The following is a 17,040-nucleotide window of genomic DNA, read 5'->3' as shown; positions in this document are numbered from 1 at the left end:
CAGAGCAGGCAGAGCCCAGCTGCCCCCATGACTTCCGGCCCAAAGAATTCAGCCAGACCCAGGCTCCTGTCCATGTCCCCTCCCCTGGAGTTGGGGGGCTTGGGGCAGGGCCCAGAGAGCAGGGAGCCCCCACAAGTACAGGGCCTGTCTCAGAGAGTCTGGGCATCTCTCAGGCCCAAGAGTGTGGCCTCCTCACCATTGTCGCCACAGGGATGGCAGGTGCTAAGGGTCAAGGAGACTCACAGGACTGACTGCCCGTGCAGGCTCCCTGGCCTACAGGGCCACAGCAGGTGAGCCTGCTGTGAAGGGCTCCTCAGAGGGCATTGCTTGTGGGGCCAGCACCAGGGCAGGGGGCTGTGGGGACCACCCTGGGTCATCTCCCAACGGAGAGCGCTAAGGTAGCCAAGGCATGCCAGCCCCTCATGATGGTCTCCTCACACTGCCTGAAGGTCTTCCATGGGTGCACCCCACCACTTCTCCCTCCTTTTCCTTTCACACCCTCCTTTCCCTTCCATCTGTGTTTTATCCACTTCTCCCTTCCCTTTTCTTATTCTAGGAAGCCCCCTCCTGAGAAGCCTGGCCCCTGCCCTGGGCTCCTAACCCCCATCCTTTTCCTCTTGCTACCAAGTCAGGCTTCCTCCTGTCTTGCTCACCTCTTCCAGGAAGCCTTCCCTGACTGCCCCTCCAAGCCTCCCTGTGCCCCCATGGACTACATCGCTGGGTCTCCTTCCTCCATTCCCCTAGCCCAGGATGGTGCTGCCCCTAGGAGATGGCTCTGCCACCCACCTCTGCTGTGGGCTCCGCCACCAGGGCCACCAGTGACAAAGAAGACCCTCACATCTGAAGCCTCTGGTGAGACTCTACTTGAGTCTGGGGTGTGTGTGAGCACCAGAAAACTCCAGGCTACTGGCTCTGTGCCCTCCTGGGCCCTGCTCCCCTCGGGGGGCCTCGGGTGGGCTGGCCAGGGGGTCTATTCTCTGGCTCATGACTCCCAGTGTATTCAACATATCCCTAGGACTCCTCCCCTGCGCCTTCCTTCTGCTCACTGTTAGCCAAGGGCTGCCTCAGGAAGGTCCTGCTCCCTGGTGACTCGGCCAAGGGGCTGGGAGGAGATCCAAAGGAGTCACATCTTCAAGAGAAAAGAAGGAAGATGTGGGCACACTTGTCCGAGGGGGAAAAGCACCTTCACAGTACCTGCAGCCAGTCCCTCCCCTGACCCTCAGGGAAAGGCTTGTTCAGTACAAAAGTGAGTGACGGCTGATTTATTAGGAGGGAAAAGCCCAAGTGGAATGTCTCCCTTCCTCCTCCCTCCCTCTCCCACCCTCTCCCACCCTCTCGCACCCCTGCAAGCTGGCCCACCCTTTCCACAGCCCCCAACTGCTGGGAAGTGGGGGCGGCATAGGGGTGTTTGGGGTGAGAGGAGGGCTGGGTCCCACCTTGCTGCTCCAGGTCTGGTCCTCTCTCCAGGCCCTGGGCCCGTGAGATGCAACATGAGGCTGGTCAGAGGGAAGAGGAAACCTCTCATGGGGGCAATGTGTAAGGCACCCTTGTAAATAACACCCCCGGTTACCAGCCCGGCCACATTTCCACCAGCCTGCTCACTTTCCATTACTAAGGAGAACACAGAATTGTAAAGTAAGTGAAACTCTATAGGAAAATGATTATCTCCCTTAAGGGCAGCTGGGAGAGTAGCAATTTTCATGGGTGCATTATATCATGCTGAGGGAATTGCCTAACCCAGCAAGAGGAAGAGAGGGATATTTTGGCTAAGATCATCCTGCTAGCCAGGAGAGCCATGCCCTGCTGGGACCGAGGACTCAAAGTGGATGTGAAGATTCGAGGCCAGGGCTGGATGATACCACAACACTGAGAAGGTTCCCTTCTGACATGGCCCGGGCTGAAGGTTCTGCCAGGCTGAGTATTGGTGGCTGTGACCAGAACAGGGCACATGGGGCCAGGCCTCTGCTGGCAGGGCCAGGCAGCTGGGAAGAAGAGGGTCTACATAGATGGGAGAGGTACAGCTGTTTTGGCCAGGCACCTACTGACCACATCATGGTGGAAAGGGCCTTGGAGAGCAATGGTCATCGGGCCTGCAGACAGCAGGGCATGGGCAGGAGAGGCAGGCTGAGACTATGTGGGCACGCACTGCTAGCCCCAACAATCCAACCCAAGAGGAGGTGGTGAGTGAGAAGAGAAGCTCCGCCTATCTCCCACCCCAGCAATGGCTTGGTCTATGAGCACAGGAAAGATGGGGGCCATCGGAACATAGAAAGCAAGAAAGGGGCTCGGATGGAGTGTGCTAACGAGGGAGAAGTGAAGCCAGGACTGCCCGGAGAGGGCTGGCAGAGAGCTAGGGGAGACAGGCGTGGGCCAGGAGCCCTCCCATCCAAACAGGAAGAGTGGTTTAGAAGGCACTAGCAGCAGAATCAGCTGAGGAGGCCAGGAGTGGTGATGCCTCGTTCAGTCCTGTCTAGGACTCACGGGGCCTCATTGGACCCGATCCCATTGCCTTTGTTGACGTAGAATGGCCGGCAGTGAGACTGTGGAGGAAACAAGAGTGGTCAGGGAGGGCAGATGGTGGCCACCCAACCAGCCCGACCCACCCTACCCTATCCTCCCCCCAGGAGGCAGCAGTGGTCTGAACCCCAACAACTCCCAGGGCCTTGTGGCCCAACCTGCAAGGTCTAGCTACCCTGTGATCAAGAGTTGGTCCCTAATAGTTACTAGAATTCCAAGTTAAAATCCTAATTAGAGTTCATTCTGGTCAACGGGTTGGTAAGCTTGAACTTTAGTCCCCCATCAAACTTTCTCTCCATGGCCCAGGAGGGCCCTCCCAGCACCACCATGTTGTTGTTGGCTGCCATCTAGTCGGGCCCCCAACTCCTGGTGACCCCAGGCACAACGGAATGAAATGCTGCCCAGGACTGTGCTATACCCATGATTGACTGCAGATCAGACCACTGTGATCCACGGGTTTTTCACTGGCTGATTTTCAGAAGTAGATCACCAAGCCTTTCTTCCCAGTCCGTCTTAGTCTGGAAGCCCCACAGATGCCTGTTTAGCCTCATAGCCACACACAAGCCTCCAGTGACAGAAGGCTGGTAGCTGTGCATGAGGTGCCTTGGCCGGGAACTGAACCTGGGTCTCCTGCTTAGAAGGCAAGGATTCTACCACTGAACTACCACTGCCCTCATAAACCAAACTCACTGCCGTCGAGTCAATTCCGACTCATAGCGACCCTATAGGGCAGAGTAGAACTGTCCCATAGAGTTTGCAAGGAGCATCTAGTGAATTTGAACTGCCAGTCTCTTGGTTAGCAGCCATAGCTCTTAACCACTACGCCACCAGGGTTTCCCTCTTAAAAAACCAAAAACCAAACCCAGTGCCGTCGAGTCGATTCTGACTCATAGCGGCCCTATAGGACAGAGTAGAACTGCCCCATAGAGTTTTCAAGGAGCGTCTGGTGGATTTGAACTGCCGACCCTTTGGTTAGCAGCCGTAGCACTCAACCACTACGCCACCAGGGTTTCCGATAGCTACCATTTATTTATATAGTCCTTCATACTCTGCAGAACTATACAGCTCTGATCTGAGTATTTTGAATGTAAGGACTCATTTAATTTTTACAGCTTCCCAATGAAGTAGGTTACTGTAATCATACCCATTTTATAGCTGAGCAAAGCAAGGCACAGAGAGGCTAAGTAACTTGGCCAAGGTTACCCAGCCAGTGAGGAAAAGAACCAGGACTCAAGCCCCTAGCGGCCTGGCTCCAGAGTCCACAAACGCCACGCGTCTGCATCACTTCTTGAGTCTCCAGGGCTTCTGCTCTGTCTGCATAATTCTCCCTGACAGAGGGAGAATAGGGAGGACAAGCAGCAGCCCAGACCAACACAGACCCTGTACCCCCTCGCCTCTCTCATCCTGCCCCCTTATCAGTATTCACCCAGCATCTCCTGGGACAACCCAGCGACAGCTTCCCCAGCCAGCTCTGTGTATTACATCTCGCACGTAATTCACAAAATCAGCACTCCCTCACTTCTCAATGACTTCATCAAGGCCCTGCGAAATCGGCCCTCTAGGGTGAACTGCAAGAGAAAATCTGAGCTGCTGCTTGTTAATGCGAGCACCCTCGATCCCTAGAGGACCTCAGGAAGTGGATCTGTCCCCGAGCTGGGTCAGAGACTGAGCCCCCCTCCATCACCATGCCCCACTGAGACACCACTGCCACCCCCACCCAGGGTGTCCTCAGCCCCTGCCCTTGCCCCTGTCTGCCTGGGAACTTGAATCTGCCACTCAGCTCTTCACGTAAGCCTGGTTCTGGAGCAGGACTGGGGAGTCTGTACAATGTTGGGGCTGAGAGTCCTTAGCTCAGACCTTGGTTTAACCAACAAATGAATAAATGAATGAAGAAACTGAGATCCAGAGAAGGTAAAGGACAAAGCCAAAGTCACACAGCAAATCAGTGGTAGAGCAGAGTGTGGGACTGGGTCTCCTGACCCCCAGGTACCAGTCTGGACCCCAAAGCAGTCGATAAGGCAGTTAATAGACCTGGCAACAGCCAAGGCCTTTCAGGAAAGCTGGGTCAATAATATAGATTGAAGGTAAGTGTGTGGTGCTGTCTTGTTAATAGCCCAGAGTGGCAGGTGGGCAGGAACAAGAGCCCCACGGCGTCCGGGCAGGGCCCTCCCGTCCCCCTGGCTTAGGGTCACTGCACTTGAGAGTTAGTTGGGAGGGTTATTGATTATCCAGGCCATCTAATTCATGTTACAGATGGGGAAACTAAGGCACAGAGGAAACATGACTCACACAAGCTCATACAGCAAGTTGGCAAGAGGGCTGGGAGCAGCACCCAGGCATTCTGACTCACTGGCCAGCCCTCTTTGCACACTAGCACCCTGCCTTCATTCTACCAGCGCTGGGTGCTATCCGGGGACTGCAGAGCCCTGTCCTGCCATGGGTCTCAAGGTCGCAGTGAGCCTTTTCTGCTGGGCCCCAGGCTTTGGGAGAGTGCAGTTGGTAGGAGGGGAATGACCAAGTCCAGGAAGAGAAATCCTTTTTCTCCCCGTATCTGCTTTTTGCAGTCCTGCTGTTGCAATGCCCCTGGGCCCAGCTCCAAATTACAAACACCACCACTTAGCTCCCATCGGCAGCAAATTAAAGATGCTCTCTAATTAGCCAGCCCAGCCACTCTTTGTGGCCCAGAGCTAGTCACCTCCCCACGTTCTGGCCTCCACACGCGAAGACAGCAGGGAGCAGCGGTTCTCAGCCCAGCAGGAGCCCAGCTGCCACCCCATCCCAGGGCAGCTGGCTGGCTCCCTCATCAGGGCCTGGCGTGAGCTTTCAGGAGAGATGCACTCGGGGAAACCGAGGCACAGCATGTGAGGGACAGTCCTTGATCACTGAGGTCTCAGACAGGGCTCCGGTATGGCAGATCTAAAACGGATTAACCAAAACCAAACCAGTTGTTTCTGAGTCACGATGACCCCATGTGTGTCAGAGTGGAACTGTGCTCCATGGGGTTTTCAGTGGTTGTGATCTTTCAGAAGTAGATCACCAAGCCTTTCTTCCAAGATGCCTCTGGGTGGACTCCAACCGCCAACCTTCTGGCTAGCAGCCAAGTGTGTTAACAGTTTGCACCTCCAGGGACTTCCACACCAGTCACGTTGATTCCTACTCATGGTGACTCAAAGGAGATTGGAGATCATCTAATCTCAGCATCTGAGACCCCACAGCCAGCTGGTGGTCCTGACTCTGACTCACCTCAGGCCCCACAGCCAGCAGGTGGTCTGGACCCCAAGACACACTTCCCTGTTGTCTGCTCTTCTGATGCCCTGGCTTTGGATCATTAGACGACAGAGCCTAACTATCATTATTCCTAACTCTCCTGCCTCCCTGCTCATGCTATCACCCTGACAGCCTCTACGCTGAGGGCTGGAGAACTGTCCCCAGGAAGGTAAAACCCATCCCGTGAATGCCTCACCCCTGGACTGAACATTTTACAATCCCAGAGCAGGCAGGGACCAAACAGCCATTCAAATAAGCCTAGATACTCAACTACCATTTGTCAAATGGCCGCCCACTTTATAGATTAGAAAACTGAGGCCCAGAAAGTGTGTGCTTATACCAGACTCCCTGACTATTAGCCCTGGGTCCCTACTACCCTTTGCTGTATGCAGGTGTTCAGGCCACTGCTGCCTCCTTCCCCACTCCGTGGCCCAGAGAAGTCCCCATCTTCTTCCAAAGCCCTGGGAAGTGATGGCCAATTGCCCTTCAAGAGCCCCAGCCTGTGGCCAGGTCTCTGGATGTGCCTGTCTGGGCGGCTCTCCCCCAGCGCCTCACTCACCAGCAAAGTCTGCTTGCTGGATTTCCAAGTCTGCGGCTGGGTCTTAGGGCTCTGGCTCCGCATGAGGGAGGGATAGCCTGGGGAGACAAGAGATGCCAGTCGACCAAGTCCCAAGGCCAGGACAGTCGACCAAGTCCTAAGGCCAGGACAGCACATCTTCCTTCCCCAAGTGACCACCAAGCTTTGTCCAGCCCATTACCAAATGCAGCCACCCTGAAGGGGCGTGCAGCAGCTGGGGTGATGCAACTGAACTCCTGGAGAGCTGGCCAAAGGGCGGAAGTACCCCCACAGACAGGAGGAGGAGGAGGAGGAGCAGGCCAGGAGGGTGGGGCCAGGCAGCAGGGAGTGGATTCCCCCCACCCTCCCACCCTGAAGGCTCATACCCTGATTCCTCCCCTACCACGTGCCCAGGAAAGTTACAACCTGCCCCGGCTTCCCGCCAGGGTGAGCTTATTCTCCCCTAACGACCCTGTGCTGGGGGCACAATGCTTCCCATTTATGGAGGCTCACTTGTGCTAAGCACTGTGCTGGGGACATTGTCTTCTCACCTAGCCCTCACCCTGCTTCAGTGTGCTCAGCAGTTTGCTGAGTTGCATAGCCAGTAAGCAGCAGTTAGGATTTGAACCAGGTTTTGCCTGACCCCAAAACCCATATTCATGTTCCCGCGCCCGACTCTGCTGCCTCTCCCATTTCACCAGCAGGAAATGGGGGCCAGAGAGGTGCGGTGATTTGCCAGTGTGGATGCAGCCCAGGGCGGAGAGCAAGGCTGAGGGGCCCGCCCAGGGTACTTGAGCACTCTCTGGTTTGATCACGAAGGTGCCTGTGCCCCCTCCCCACAGCTCCCCTCACTCAGTGCAGGAAGCTTGGCAAAGAGCTCCAGTCTGCAGAGCAGAGTTGCCCCTCTGCTGGATTTGTGAGAGGGAAATGCAGCTGCCAGCCACAGGGACACTGAGGAGCTCAAGACACAGCAGGGTCTGTTTCTGGCTGGGGCAGCCTGGAGAGCCCAGGAGACAGACCCCTGCCCAGTGAGGCCAAGGCCCGCCCCTGGGAAGGCCCTGCCATCAGACCTCCCAGCAGCACTGCTGGCACCAGCTCCGCAGGCCCACCCACCCTGGGGTTGGCACTTAGCAAGAAGGCGGGGGAAGAAACAGAGCAGACGACCAGGTATCTGGTGGGGCAGCCTTGGAAAGAGAGGGCTCTGTGGGTCCTGAGTGGGAGGTGAGAGACAGGAATGCAGATCCCGCTTCTCAGTTCCCAGAAAGAAAGCCCCATACCAGGCATGAAGAGGTAAGGACGAGGATTGGGATGTGGGCAGGGCAGGGTCCAGGAGACCCACCTTGTGCGGTAGACAGAAGTCAGGGAGGAGGGAGCTAGGGGTGGCGGGTGAGGGCATGCACCCCCCTGCCAGGGAGCTCAGGGAGGGGGGACCAGAACACCCTAGAAGTGGCAGAGAGCCCCCACAGGATCCCCACCAGCCCTGCTGTGGGGGAGAAAAGGGAAGAGGTGGAAAACAGGCAGGTACCAGGATTGTTTTTAAACAGACAATTGCCGTCCAATGGTTTGGAAAACTCTGAAGTGGCCTGTCCCAAGGTGGTAAACTGATAAGGGGCTTTCCCAGTGCCTGCTTGGAGAGAGAATGGCATTAGCTGCATGGCCCGGCCCCAGCGGGGCCGGGAAGGAGCAGGCAGAGCAGGGCCTTGATCACGGCTGCCTGGAACATGAGCAGCTGGGTTAGTCATTGCTGGCAGGCTCTCCTTACACACAGGCCACCCCTGCCCAGGACCCCCTCTCCCTAAGCCATTGCCAGCTAAGGAATGTGATCATGGGGTTCCCTCGCTACTCCCCTAAGGTGGAGTGTATGGAGAAGGGGCTTTCCCAGGGCAAGGCCACAGGCAGGAGAGGGTCTATGCAGACTGATGGGGAGATACTTGGGAACCTAAAAGCTCCGAATCCCACGTGAAGGCCGCCATCTGCCATGCTGGCTGGCCTTTGGTCCAACTTGACCAAAGAGAAAGAGGGCATCTTCTGGAAGCCAGAGGCCAAGGCAAGTTCTGTAGCCCCCCAGGCCTCAGGGGTAGGACATCCTTGGGTCCTTCAAGCTGAGATCCTCCAGTCATAGTCCTTGTCTTTCACCTTGCTGGTAGCGTCAAGAATCCCAGCCCAGGGCATTGGCTGGGACCCCGGCCTGGAAGGGACAGTTAGGTGCAAAAGCCACATGCAGAGGCTACTTCTTGGGGGTGTATCTGCCCTGCACAGGCTCTTTCCCTCACCCTGTTCTCCCTGCCCCTCCTCCCCACTGCTTATCCTTCCAGACTGAATGTCCTGGGACCAGTAGAGAAATTGGGCCTTCTTCCAGCACACCACACCCACCCTGTCCCTAGGACCTTTGGGGATAGAGAAGAGGCCCTGGCCCCACTGTAAGCTGGAGTCTGGTCAAGCCTGCCCACTCAGGATAACCCCAAGGGACAGGCAGCATTGGCCACACAGCCTTGTCAAAGAGCTCGGGGGAGCAAGGCAGGTAGGGGACAGGGTATAGGAAAAGGAGAATCAAGCCTGGGAGGCCTTAGGGGTCATCTAGTCTGGCCTTTCTCAAGGAGGTTTCTGCAGGACTCTGGGATGTTGGCAGGTGTTACATAGCAAGAAGGTTCTAGAATCACCAGGCAGAACAAAGTTAGCTAGGCTTTCTGCAGTAAAAGACTCAGCACATAAACCTGACAGAGCACCCTGTGGGTGTCCAGGGCAGGGAGCGTGAGGGTGCCGTGCTTCTTCACCCCATGGACCTTTGAGGTCTTTCATTGTAGAGTGTCTTTAGGAACTAGTGTATAGTGATCAAGCCTTGAGAAAGGCTGGTCTGGTCCAAACCATCCACCCTCAGCCTCGTTTCACAGCAAAGATGATAGAGGCCCAGACAGGGACCGTGATTCCCAAGGTCCGGCGAAGCCACAACCAGACTCCAGCCTCCAGGCCAGTGCTCACTCCTCTACAACGTGAGAGATCCAGCGAGTGGTGGAGCAGGACCACACAGGCTTGTGGCGTGATGGAGGAGCTGTGAAGGTGTCTTCCACTGGGGAGGAAAGTGGGGGTGAGGGCACGGTGAGGGGCCACAAGAGGCCGGGTCTCACCTTTCAAGGAGAAGGAGGAGCTGCCTTGGACTGCAGGCAGGTCGTCAGAATTTTGGATGGTGGAGTATTCCCAGACCCGGGAGGTATAGTTACCTGGCAGGAAAAGGAAGGGGGTCAGACCGAGGCTGCCTGGCATGGAGGCAGGAGGGCAGGATGCACGTATTTTGTGACTTTCTCTCCAGCCCCTGCCACATCTCAATTCCCTAACTAAGCTTTCATCCCCAGTCATGCCTCCCTCCAATCCCTCCTGCCAGCCAAGGTATCTTTCTGTATTTATATTTTGTGATGAAATATAAAGTCTCCTCAGGTCCCTGACCTACCTAAAAACTCACTGTCCCCAGAATGAGGTACAAAATTCTCAGCATGGCCCCCAGGTCTTCCATGACCTGCATCCCACCCCACTCCCACACCTTTTCCACTTGCCTTCTGGCCTCCCTCCCCTCTCCCACCCCCAGTCTTCAATGGTCCACTCAGGCTGAGCTCTTGGCCCCTTGGACACACCAGGTTCTCCTGCCCCAGGCTCTTTGCACAACAGGGCCCTCTGCCTCGAATAGTCCACCTGCTCCTCACCCTTAGAAAACCCATTCGGGGGTCAGCTTACATGTAATTGCCTCAGCCCCACAGCCCACATCGCCCTGTCCTTCCCTTGGGGTGGCCCTTATCCCTTTCCCTCCGGGTCATGATTGCAGGCTGACTTGTCTGTCTCCCCACTGGGCTGTGGCCTTCATGGGGGCAGGAAATAGGCCCATCTGGCCCAGCATCACAGCCAGTTGCTGGCACAGAGCCTGGTTCCTCAAAGGTACTCATTGTACGGTTGATGGAGGGTGGATGAACAAACAAACAAATAAAATACAAGCGTATCCTAAGCACTGGGGAGAGAGGCAGCTGATGTAACTCCTGACGTTCTGTTTGCCCAGTTGAACAGGCTGACAAATGTCCGTTTGCAGAGTGGGTCCCACAGGCTAGAGGAAAAGGAGGCCGTAGGAGGATGTGGGGGAATGGCAGGGGCACTGAGAGAGCATTAGAGAGTGGCTTTGGTGCTCCCATGGACAATGGAGGCATGAGCACACCCCTCCAATCCCCCCTCAGCAGGCTGGGGGGCTGCCTATGGTGCCACGAGCTCCCCTTAGTGATGTCACATCACACAAGTGCCCCCCGTCCTGGTGGTCCTCTCTCGCAGCTGCTTGCAGCTCAGCGGTCAGTGATGGCTAGGGCTGGCCTGCTCCCTCGTGAACCCCCCCCACAGGGATCTCAAGAAAGTTCTGCAGTAAACCCCTCAAGAGCACACTCATCCAAGGGTCCAAGAAGCCACCTGCCTTGCCCTTTCACTTACTCATTCATTTATTCTTTCTCTCTTTCGGAGAATGTTTCCTTTGCGGCCCCTACTGCTCCCCCAGGGCACAGGACAGAGTTCCCACCTCGTGGGGCTCGAGTCTATGGTGAATGTGGAGAAGCAGGTGGTGGCTGGTAACAGCTGACCACCAACCAGGACACAGATGCCTGCGTGTTGCCCTGTCCATCGGGTACTCCTGCCCCTCTCCTCCTCACCCCTGCTGACCTGCCTAGGTCCTTTGGGGGCAGGAGCTCCACGGGGCCCCTGGCTAGCAGCTGGCACAGCCCTCTCGTTCCCTGCGCATGGCGGGAATGCACCCTGGGGCCCCTGGGATAGAATGGGCCTCCAGAACCTGGGCTCACTAAGTCCAGGCCCATGACTTTGGACACAAAGTTCCCTTCAGTGCACTGAGCAGCTCTCCCACTGCAACCGTAGCGCCTGGATTCCAGGGGCGGTCTACTGCCTACCATGCCCTCCTTTCCCTTTACGGCTCAGCTACTTTGCCTGGACCACCATACAAATTTTCACATCAGTAAAGACACTCCGTGGGCCCTGGCGCCCTGATACTTGCTGGGGGGTGTACCCACACCCAACCCCAGGGCAGCAGCTCAGTCCCAGATTCCCCTGACTCATCCTTTAGGGATAAGAAGATCATTTGGACTCAGGGGATTTCCAGGGTTGCCAAGGCTCCCAGGCTGCTTCTCCTCCAGCCTAATGATGTCATGCACATACGCGCACACACACACACACACACTGCTTTAAGCTCAGCATGACCTTCCTCACCCCTCTCTGGGCCCACCCCACCCTAACCTAGCTCTCCACATTCATCTCACATTGGGTTCCAGCCTCCCTGCCCTATGGCCCAGATCTGGTCCCCACCCCAACCCCACCCCCAGCTGCATGGCCCACACGGGGACCCTGCCCACTCCTGAGCTGAGCCCCACCCCCTACCCTTGGTGCCATAGAGGTTGTTGAAATTCTTCTGGCTGGTCTCCTTGGAGAGGCGGCTGGGGGATGATGGCTGGTATGATGTCCGGGCTCCACCTGTGAGGCAGACAAGAGGTGTCTGTCATTGCAGAAAGGGGAACGTGTCTTAACTCCGGAGGACTGAGGGGTGATACGCAGGACCCCTTGCCCCCCAAACATCTCCGCAACTGCCTGTCATGGGGCCTGGACTCCACCATTAGGAGAGGTCCTTTGGGTCTAGAGTAAGGCAATCATTTTTCATCCAATTGGGACACCCCTAAGAGTGAAAGGGGTGCTATCAACAGTCACACCAATGGTGTAAGCCTGGTGGCCCTGGGTAACTGTGACATATGGCCACTCTACCGAGGGGCTTCTGTGGTCATCGGAAGGCTGGAAAGCCACCACCTCTCTCCTGAGCCAGTGGTCCTTGGTGGGGAGAGTCCACCACTGTCTGGGGTGGGAGCCTGGGGTGGGAGTTCCTGAGAAAGGAAAAGCCAATGGCAACAACAAGGGGCAGAGATAAGTGAGGCTAAGTCCTCTGGATGGGGTCTGATGGGCAGTGCCCACGAGCATCTCCAGGTGCCAAGATGGCAGCTGTTGCTCAAGCCCATGGCACAGTGCCTTACACAGCAGAGTCCCTTCCCTCTGTCTCCTATTTGGGTTCTCACAACAATCTTGTGATGAAGGCAGAGGGGTATCTATACTCACGTGTTATAGATGAGGAAATGAGCCCCCATGTACTTCCGGGTCCTTCTACCAGCTCTTCTCTCTCCGCCTAACCCTCAGACCACACAGCCTTGGATCTAGCCCTCCTGGCCCCAGCATCTGTTGGTCCCTCCTCTAAACCTTTGGGGGTAAAGTTCCTTTGACCCCAATGCCTCTGTCCACCACAGCCCTATGTCCACCACGACAGCCCTGTGTTCACCATCACAGCCCTGTGTCCACCATCACAGCCCTGCATCCACCACCACAGTCCTGTGTCCACCATCACAGCCCTGTGTCCACCATCACAGCCCTGTGTCCACCATCACAGCCCTGTGTCCACCATCACAGCCCTGCATGCACCAACACAGCCCTGTGTTCACCACAGCCCTGCGTCCACCGCAGCCCTGTGTCCACTATCACGGCTCTGTGTCCACCATCACAGCCCTGTGTCCACCATCACAGCCCTGTGTCCACCATCACAGCCCTGTGTCCACTGTCATAGCCTTGTGTCCACTGTCACAGCCCTGCGTCCACCACAGCCATATCCTCTCTACTGAGCACATTGTCTCTCTTTCAGGAATCCTCACTGCCCAATCCCAAAACTCCCAGACTCAGACATTTGGTGGCCCTTTAGTGGCCTAATTTCCCTGGTCTCGTGGATGACTCTGACTCGTCTTGGCCCTTCCCTTGCCTCTACCCTGAGCCTGGGAGCTCCCAGAGGGCAGATTTCCTCCTCCTTCTTCTCCTCAGCACCCACAGTGCTGGGGCGGGGGCACCAGATGAACCTGTTTCCTTCCACCTACAAATGTCATAGACTGACTCAGCGACAAAGCTGGAAGGTCTCCTAGCATTTGAGTCAAACCTCTCCCTTCTCAGGTGGGGCTACGGAGGCTGGGGGCGGGGGTGGCCAGCCCAAGGCCATCTAGATCCTGGGGCTCTCAGGTTACATCTTGACCTTGCTTGTCCTACCTCCACCCCTTCTTGCTGTCTGCCCCCTCTCCACCCCCCCACCCCCCCACCCCGCCACTGCAGTAGAAGCACCAAGCAGGAGCTGGTTAGGGGACTGAACGCCACCTCAGGGGGTGGTCCTGGGAGGAGGAGTGGGAGACAAGGACCAGGCCAGGGCAAGGCAGGGGGAAAGCCTCTGAAGCTCATTAGTGCTGGTCACCTCTCACAGAACTAGGCCTGCAGGAAGTGGGCAGGACTGGCTGGCTGGGGCCTGGCCCACATCAGGAATGTGGGGAGGGGGCACACAGCTGCTTCCCCAGACTTCTGCAAGAAGCCCAGAGGTTGTTTTCAAATTGGGTGGAGTGGCAGGAAGTTCTTCTCAGCTGAGTTCATCTCTCCAGATCCCCTCCCACTGTGCATGCCTGTGTGTTTGGGTGTGTGAATCACTGCTTAGGGCCTCAGTGCCCCCTCCCCAGCCTGCGTCTTCCCCCAGCCCCCCATATCCCACTCTTCTCCTCCTCCTCATGCGCTCGTCTGTGCACAACCCCCGTGTCCGAGAGCTGGCCAGCCTGGCACACCCCCCTTATGTATGGGCATTGTTGTGGTTTGTTGCTGGTGCCAAAGAATGTGGAAGGCTACCACAGGGCAAGAACAGGCAGGCACTGGCCTATACCCCTCCAGGACATCACCACCACAGGCTGGGACTCTCCGGGGCCTGGTGAGGGAGGGCCAGCACAGGGAGAGAAACGTGAAGAGATCTGGGCGAAGAGACGTCACCCTCCTGACCTTGAGAAACAGAATGGGTTTGGGGAGATAACCTTCCCACAGGGACTCAAGATCCACAAAAAAATAAGTGGCAGAAAAATATAGGTCCAGCCACGGGCAGACGGAAGCCCATGAGATCAGCAGCAAGGAGGCCCCCTCAAGGAAAGAGAAGCAAGGTGTGGGGTGGAGGCAAGGGTGCGGAGGGGGCTGCCTGTCTGCCAGGGAGGGAAGCCTCTGAGGAGCAGGGTGAGCACATAATTCTTCATCTAGACCACACACATCTGAGAGTGAAAAGAGGCACTATCAACGATTACACCTGGACAACAGGTGTTTGCCAGGACTGTCCCGGGTCGCCTCACCGAGGAGAAGCCTGGTTGAGAGTTACTTCATGGACAATAGGGACCCTTCAGCAGCAAGAGTGCACCAGGCCTGGGCAAGGACAGTCCCCTTACCCTTGGGTGTGAGGTACATGGAGTATCTCTTCATGGTGTCTGGCATACTCCACTCAGTCCCGTAGCTGTTTGTATAGCTGTTCGTGTAACGATGATCACCACCTGGGAAGGACAGGGGTCAGGTCAGCAGAGGGAGGAGCGGGGAGGCATCCCTTGGCTGAGCTGAGTCAGTCCATGACCCCAGGAGAGCCAAGGTTTCCCAGCCTCAGGGAATGTAATGTTCTTCCCAACATCTGTTCAGCTGCTGAGCTCTTGGGGGTGGGGGAGAGGGTCTGCAGTGAGCCAGCCACCCTCTCTTGGACTGATCCCTTGAGAATAAAAGCATGCGCACAGCACTCTGCAGTCTACAAGGTCCTGCTGATATCCATCTCTTCATTTTATTTGTAGGTCAACCCTTGGGCAGATATGAAGATCCCCATGTGACAGATGAGGACACAAAGGCCCAGGAAGTGAGGGAAGCAACTTGCCCAATGTTGCATGGCTAGCAAGGGCAGAGTTGAGGTTTGAGCCCTGGTCCCCTGCTTCCAGCTCAGTCACAGTCACTGCTGGCAGCCCAAGGTAGAGGAACACAGTCCTAGCTTTGGCTTTCATGGCCCAGGGATCCAGCCAGCTGACATGAGCCTGGAAGAAGCTCAGACCTTGTGGGTCCCAGGTGGGAAGCATGGATGGGAGGATCCACTGACTCCTCCCTCCCTGGCATCCAGCTGTATTCACCAGCAGATTCCCCATCGCAAACAAACGTGTGGCTTGATTCCTGATTCCCGCAGCCAGTCCTCCACCCCATTCCCTTCTCTTGCTACTTTCCTGTCTCCCACTTTCTTTCTGTCCTCCCTTCTTGTCTCTCCCGGGAAAGAGGAAGACTGAGTGGCTCACTCTCATCATCTTCATCACCTGTGCCTGGCAGGGGCCTGGCACACAGTAGGTGTTCAACGAACAACTAAATGCCCCTCTCCCCCTACGCTCTGAGCCTAACATGAAGGTGTCCTGGTCTCTTAGCCCCTGGACCTTGGAGGTTGGGAATGTGTCCCTGGTCTGGAGGGAGGGCTGGCATCAGGCAGAAGAGGATGGTCACTCAGAAGTGTGGCTCACTGTCCGCCCATTCCCAGCCTCCCACAGCCAGACACATTCTCAACACCAAGGCAGCGGTGACGGTCCCACAAGGAAGCCTCCCAGCAGCCCCAGGCACAGGTACAGGGCCACTGACATCAGAAGTGCTCTTCACTGCTTTTGGCCACCACCTCACTGCACACCTTGTACAAGGGTGCAGGGCCACACCTCTCCAGAGGCCATGGCAGCACAATCATGACCTAGAAACGGGGCGAAGGAAGGCTGGATTATCCCTGCAAGGCTCACAGGCCACCCCACCCTAGCGAGGACCATCTTCATAGGTCAGGCCCAGTGCTTACCTGGAGGGCTCCCCTGCCAGGTGTGTACCTCAGGGACGACGATCATCACACTCCCCAACCCTACCACCATCAACAGCTCCTCACATGAGAGGGGACAGAAGTCTGAATAACCGATTTTTTTTATCGAGTCGATTCCAACTCATAGCGATCCTATAGGACAGAGTAGAACTGCCCCATAGGGTTTCTAAGGAGTAGCTGGTGAATTCAAACTGTTGCCCTTTTGGTTGGCAGCCTGAGCTCTTAACCACTGCACCATCAGGGCTCCCAAGGCTGAATAGGAGAGTGTTAAGCCAACAGCATCACCTGCTAAGCCGTGTGACTGAAAAGATCCTTCTCTGAGCCTCAGCCTTCTCATCTGTAAAATGTAATACGCCCCATAGGTGTTGTCAGGGGAAATAAGACAATGTAAATGGTGAGCTCAGAGCAAGACCTGGCGTACAGGAGCACTCAATCAGTGTCAGCATCACCATGGGTATCATTGCTATTGTCACCAGGAGGCTTTCAGGGTCCAAGTGTTGGTGGAAGCCAAATGATTGTCTTGCTAGGAAATGGTTCATCTGTCCTTAGGTGTGCTTGAATGAGGGGCTACATTTCACAGGGACACTGTGTAGTATCACCATCACCATGACACAGAGATGTTTACATGTTCTCCTGAGCACACTATAATCCCCCTTTCTTCCCCAGAATCATGGGCTCCATTTGGAAGCTAAAGGCAGAGGTCTCTTCCTTTGGGGTGTTTATGGATAGAAATCATTAACTAGGTGGCATCCTCAAGGGCTGTCAGAAAGCCATGCAGCAGAGGCCCTGGGTTGGGCCACAGTCACTGGGTGGGGCCTTGGGGAAAGTGCCCAGACTTCAGGGCCTAAAGGGACTGGGTTGTGACTGGTGGAAAAGGACTTAATGGGGTAGTTTCTCAGGTTAGGAGGCTTTCTGCAAGATTACTCAGTCAACCCTTCTGGGGACAGCATGACTCAGGAGAGAAGCTGTCTGCAGAAGAGCT

The 17,040-nt window shown here is 56.2% G+C and overlaps 1 protein-coding gene across 1 annotated transcript in view; it reads right to left on the bottom strand.

Moving 5' to 3' along the window:
- Nucleotides 1–947: 947 nt before the first annotated feature.
- The window catches only part of TRIM29 (tripartite motif containing 29), a 28,383-nt gene continuing 12,290 nt past the window's right edge, over nucleotides 948–17,040 (bottom strand). Inside the window, exons 5-9 of the mRNA XM_003418196.4 lie at nucleotides 14,635–14,736; nucleotides 11,750–11,842; nucleotides 9,466–9,558; nucleotides 6,344–6,420; nucleotides 948–2,540 (exon numbers count right to left, since the gene is read on the bottom strand). Of these exons, the coding sequence (XP_003418244.1) occupies nucleotides 2,478–2,540; nucleotides 6,344–6,420; nucleotides 9,466–9,558; nucleotides 11,750–11,842; nucleotides 14,635–14,736 (428 nt within the window). The 3' untranslated portion in view covers nucleotides 948–2,477. The remainder of the gene's footprint in view (nucleotides 2,541–6,343; nucleotides 6,421–9,465; nucleotides 9,559–11,749; nucleotides 11,843–14,634; nucleotides 14,737–17,040) is intronic.

This window comes from Loxodonta africana, chromosome 15 (genome assembly GCF_030014295.1).
Source record: "Loxodonta africana isolate mLoxAfr1 chromosome 15, mLoxAfr1.hap2, whole genome shotgun sequence".
Classification (NCBI taxonomy): domain Eukaryota; kingdom Metazoa; phylum Chordata; class Mammalia; order Proboscidea; family Elephantidae; genus Loxodonta; species Loxodonta africana.
The sequence above is the reverse complement of the archived record's forward strand: the minus strand, read 5'-3'. Positions and strand labels throughout refer to the sequence as shown.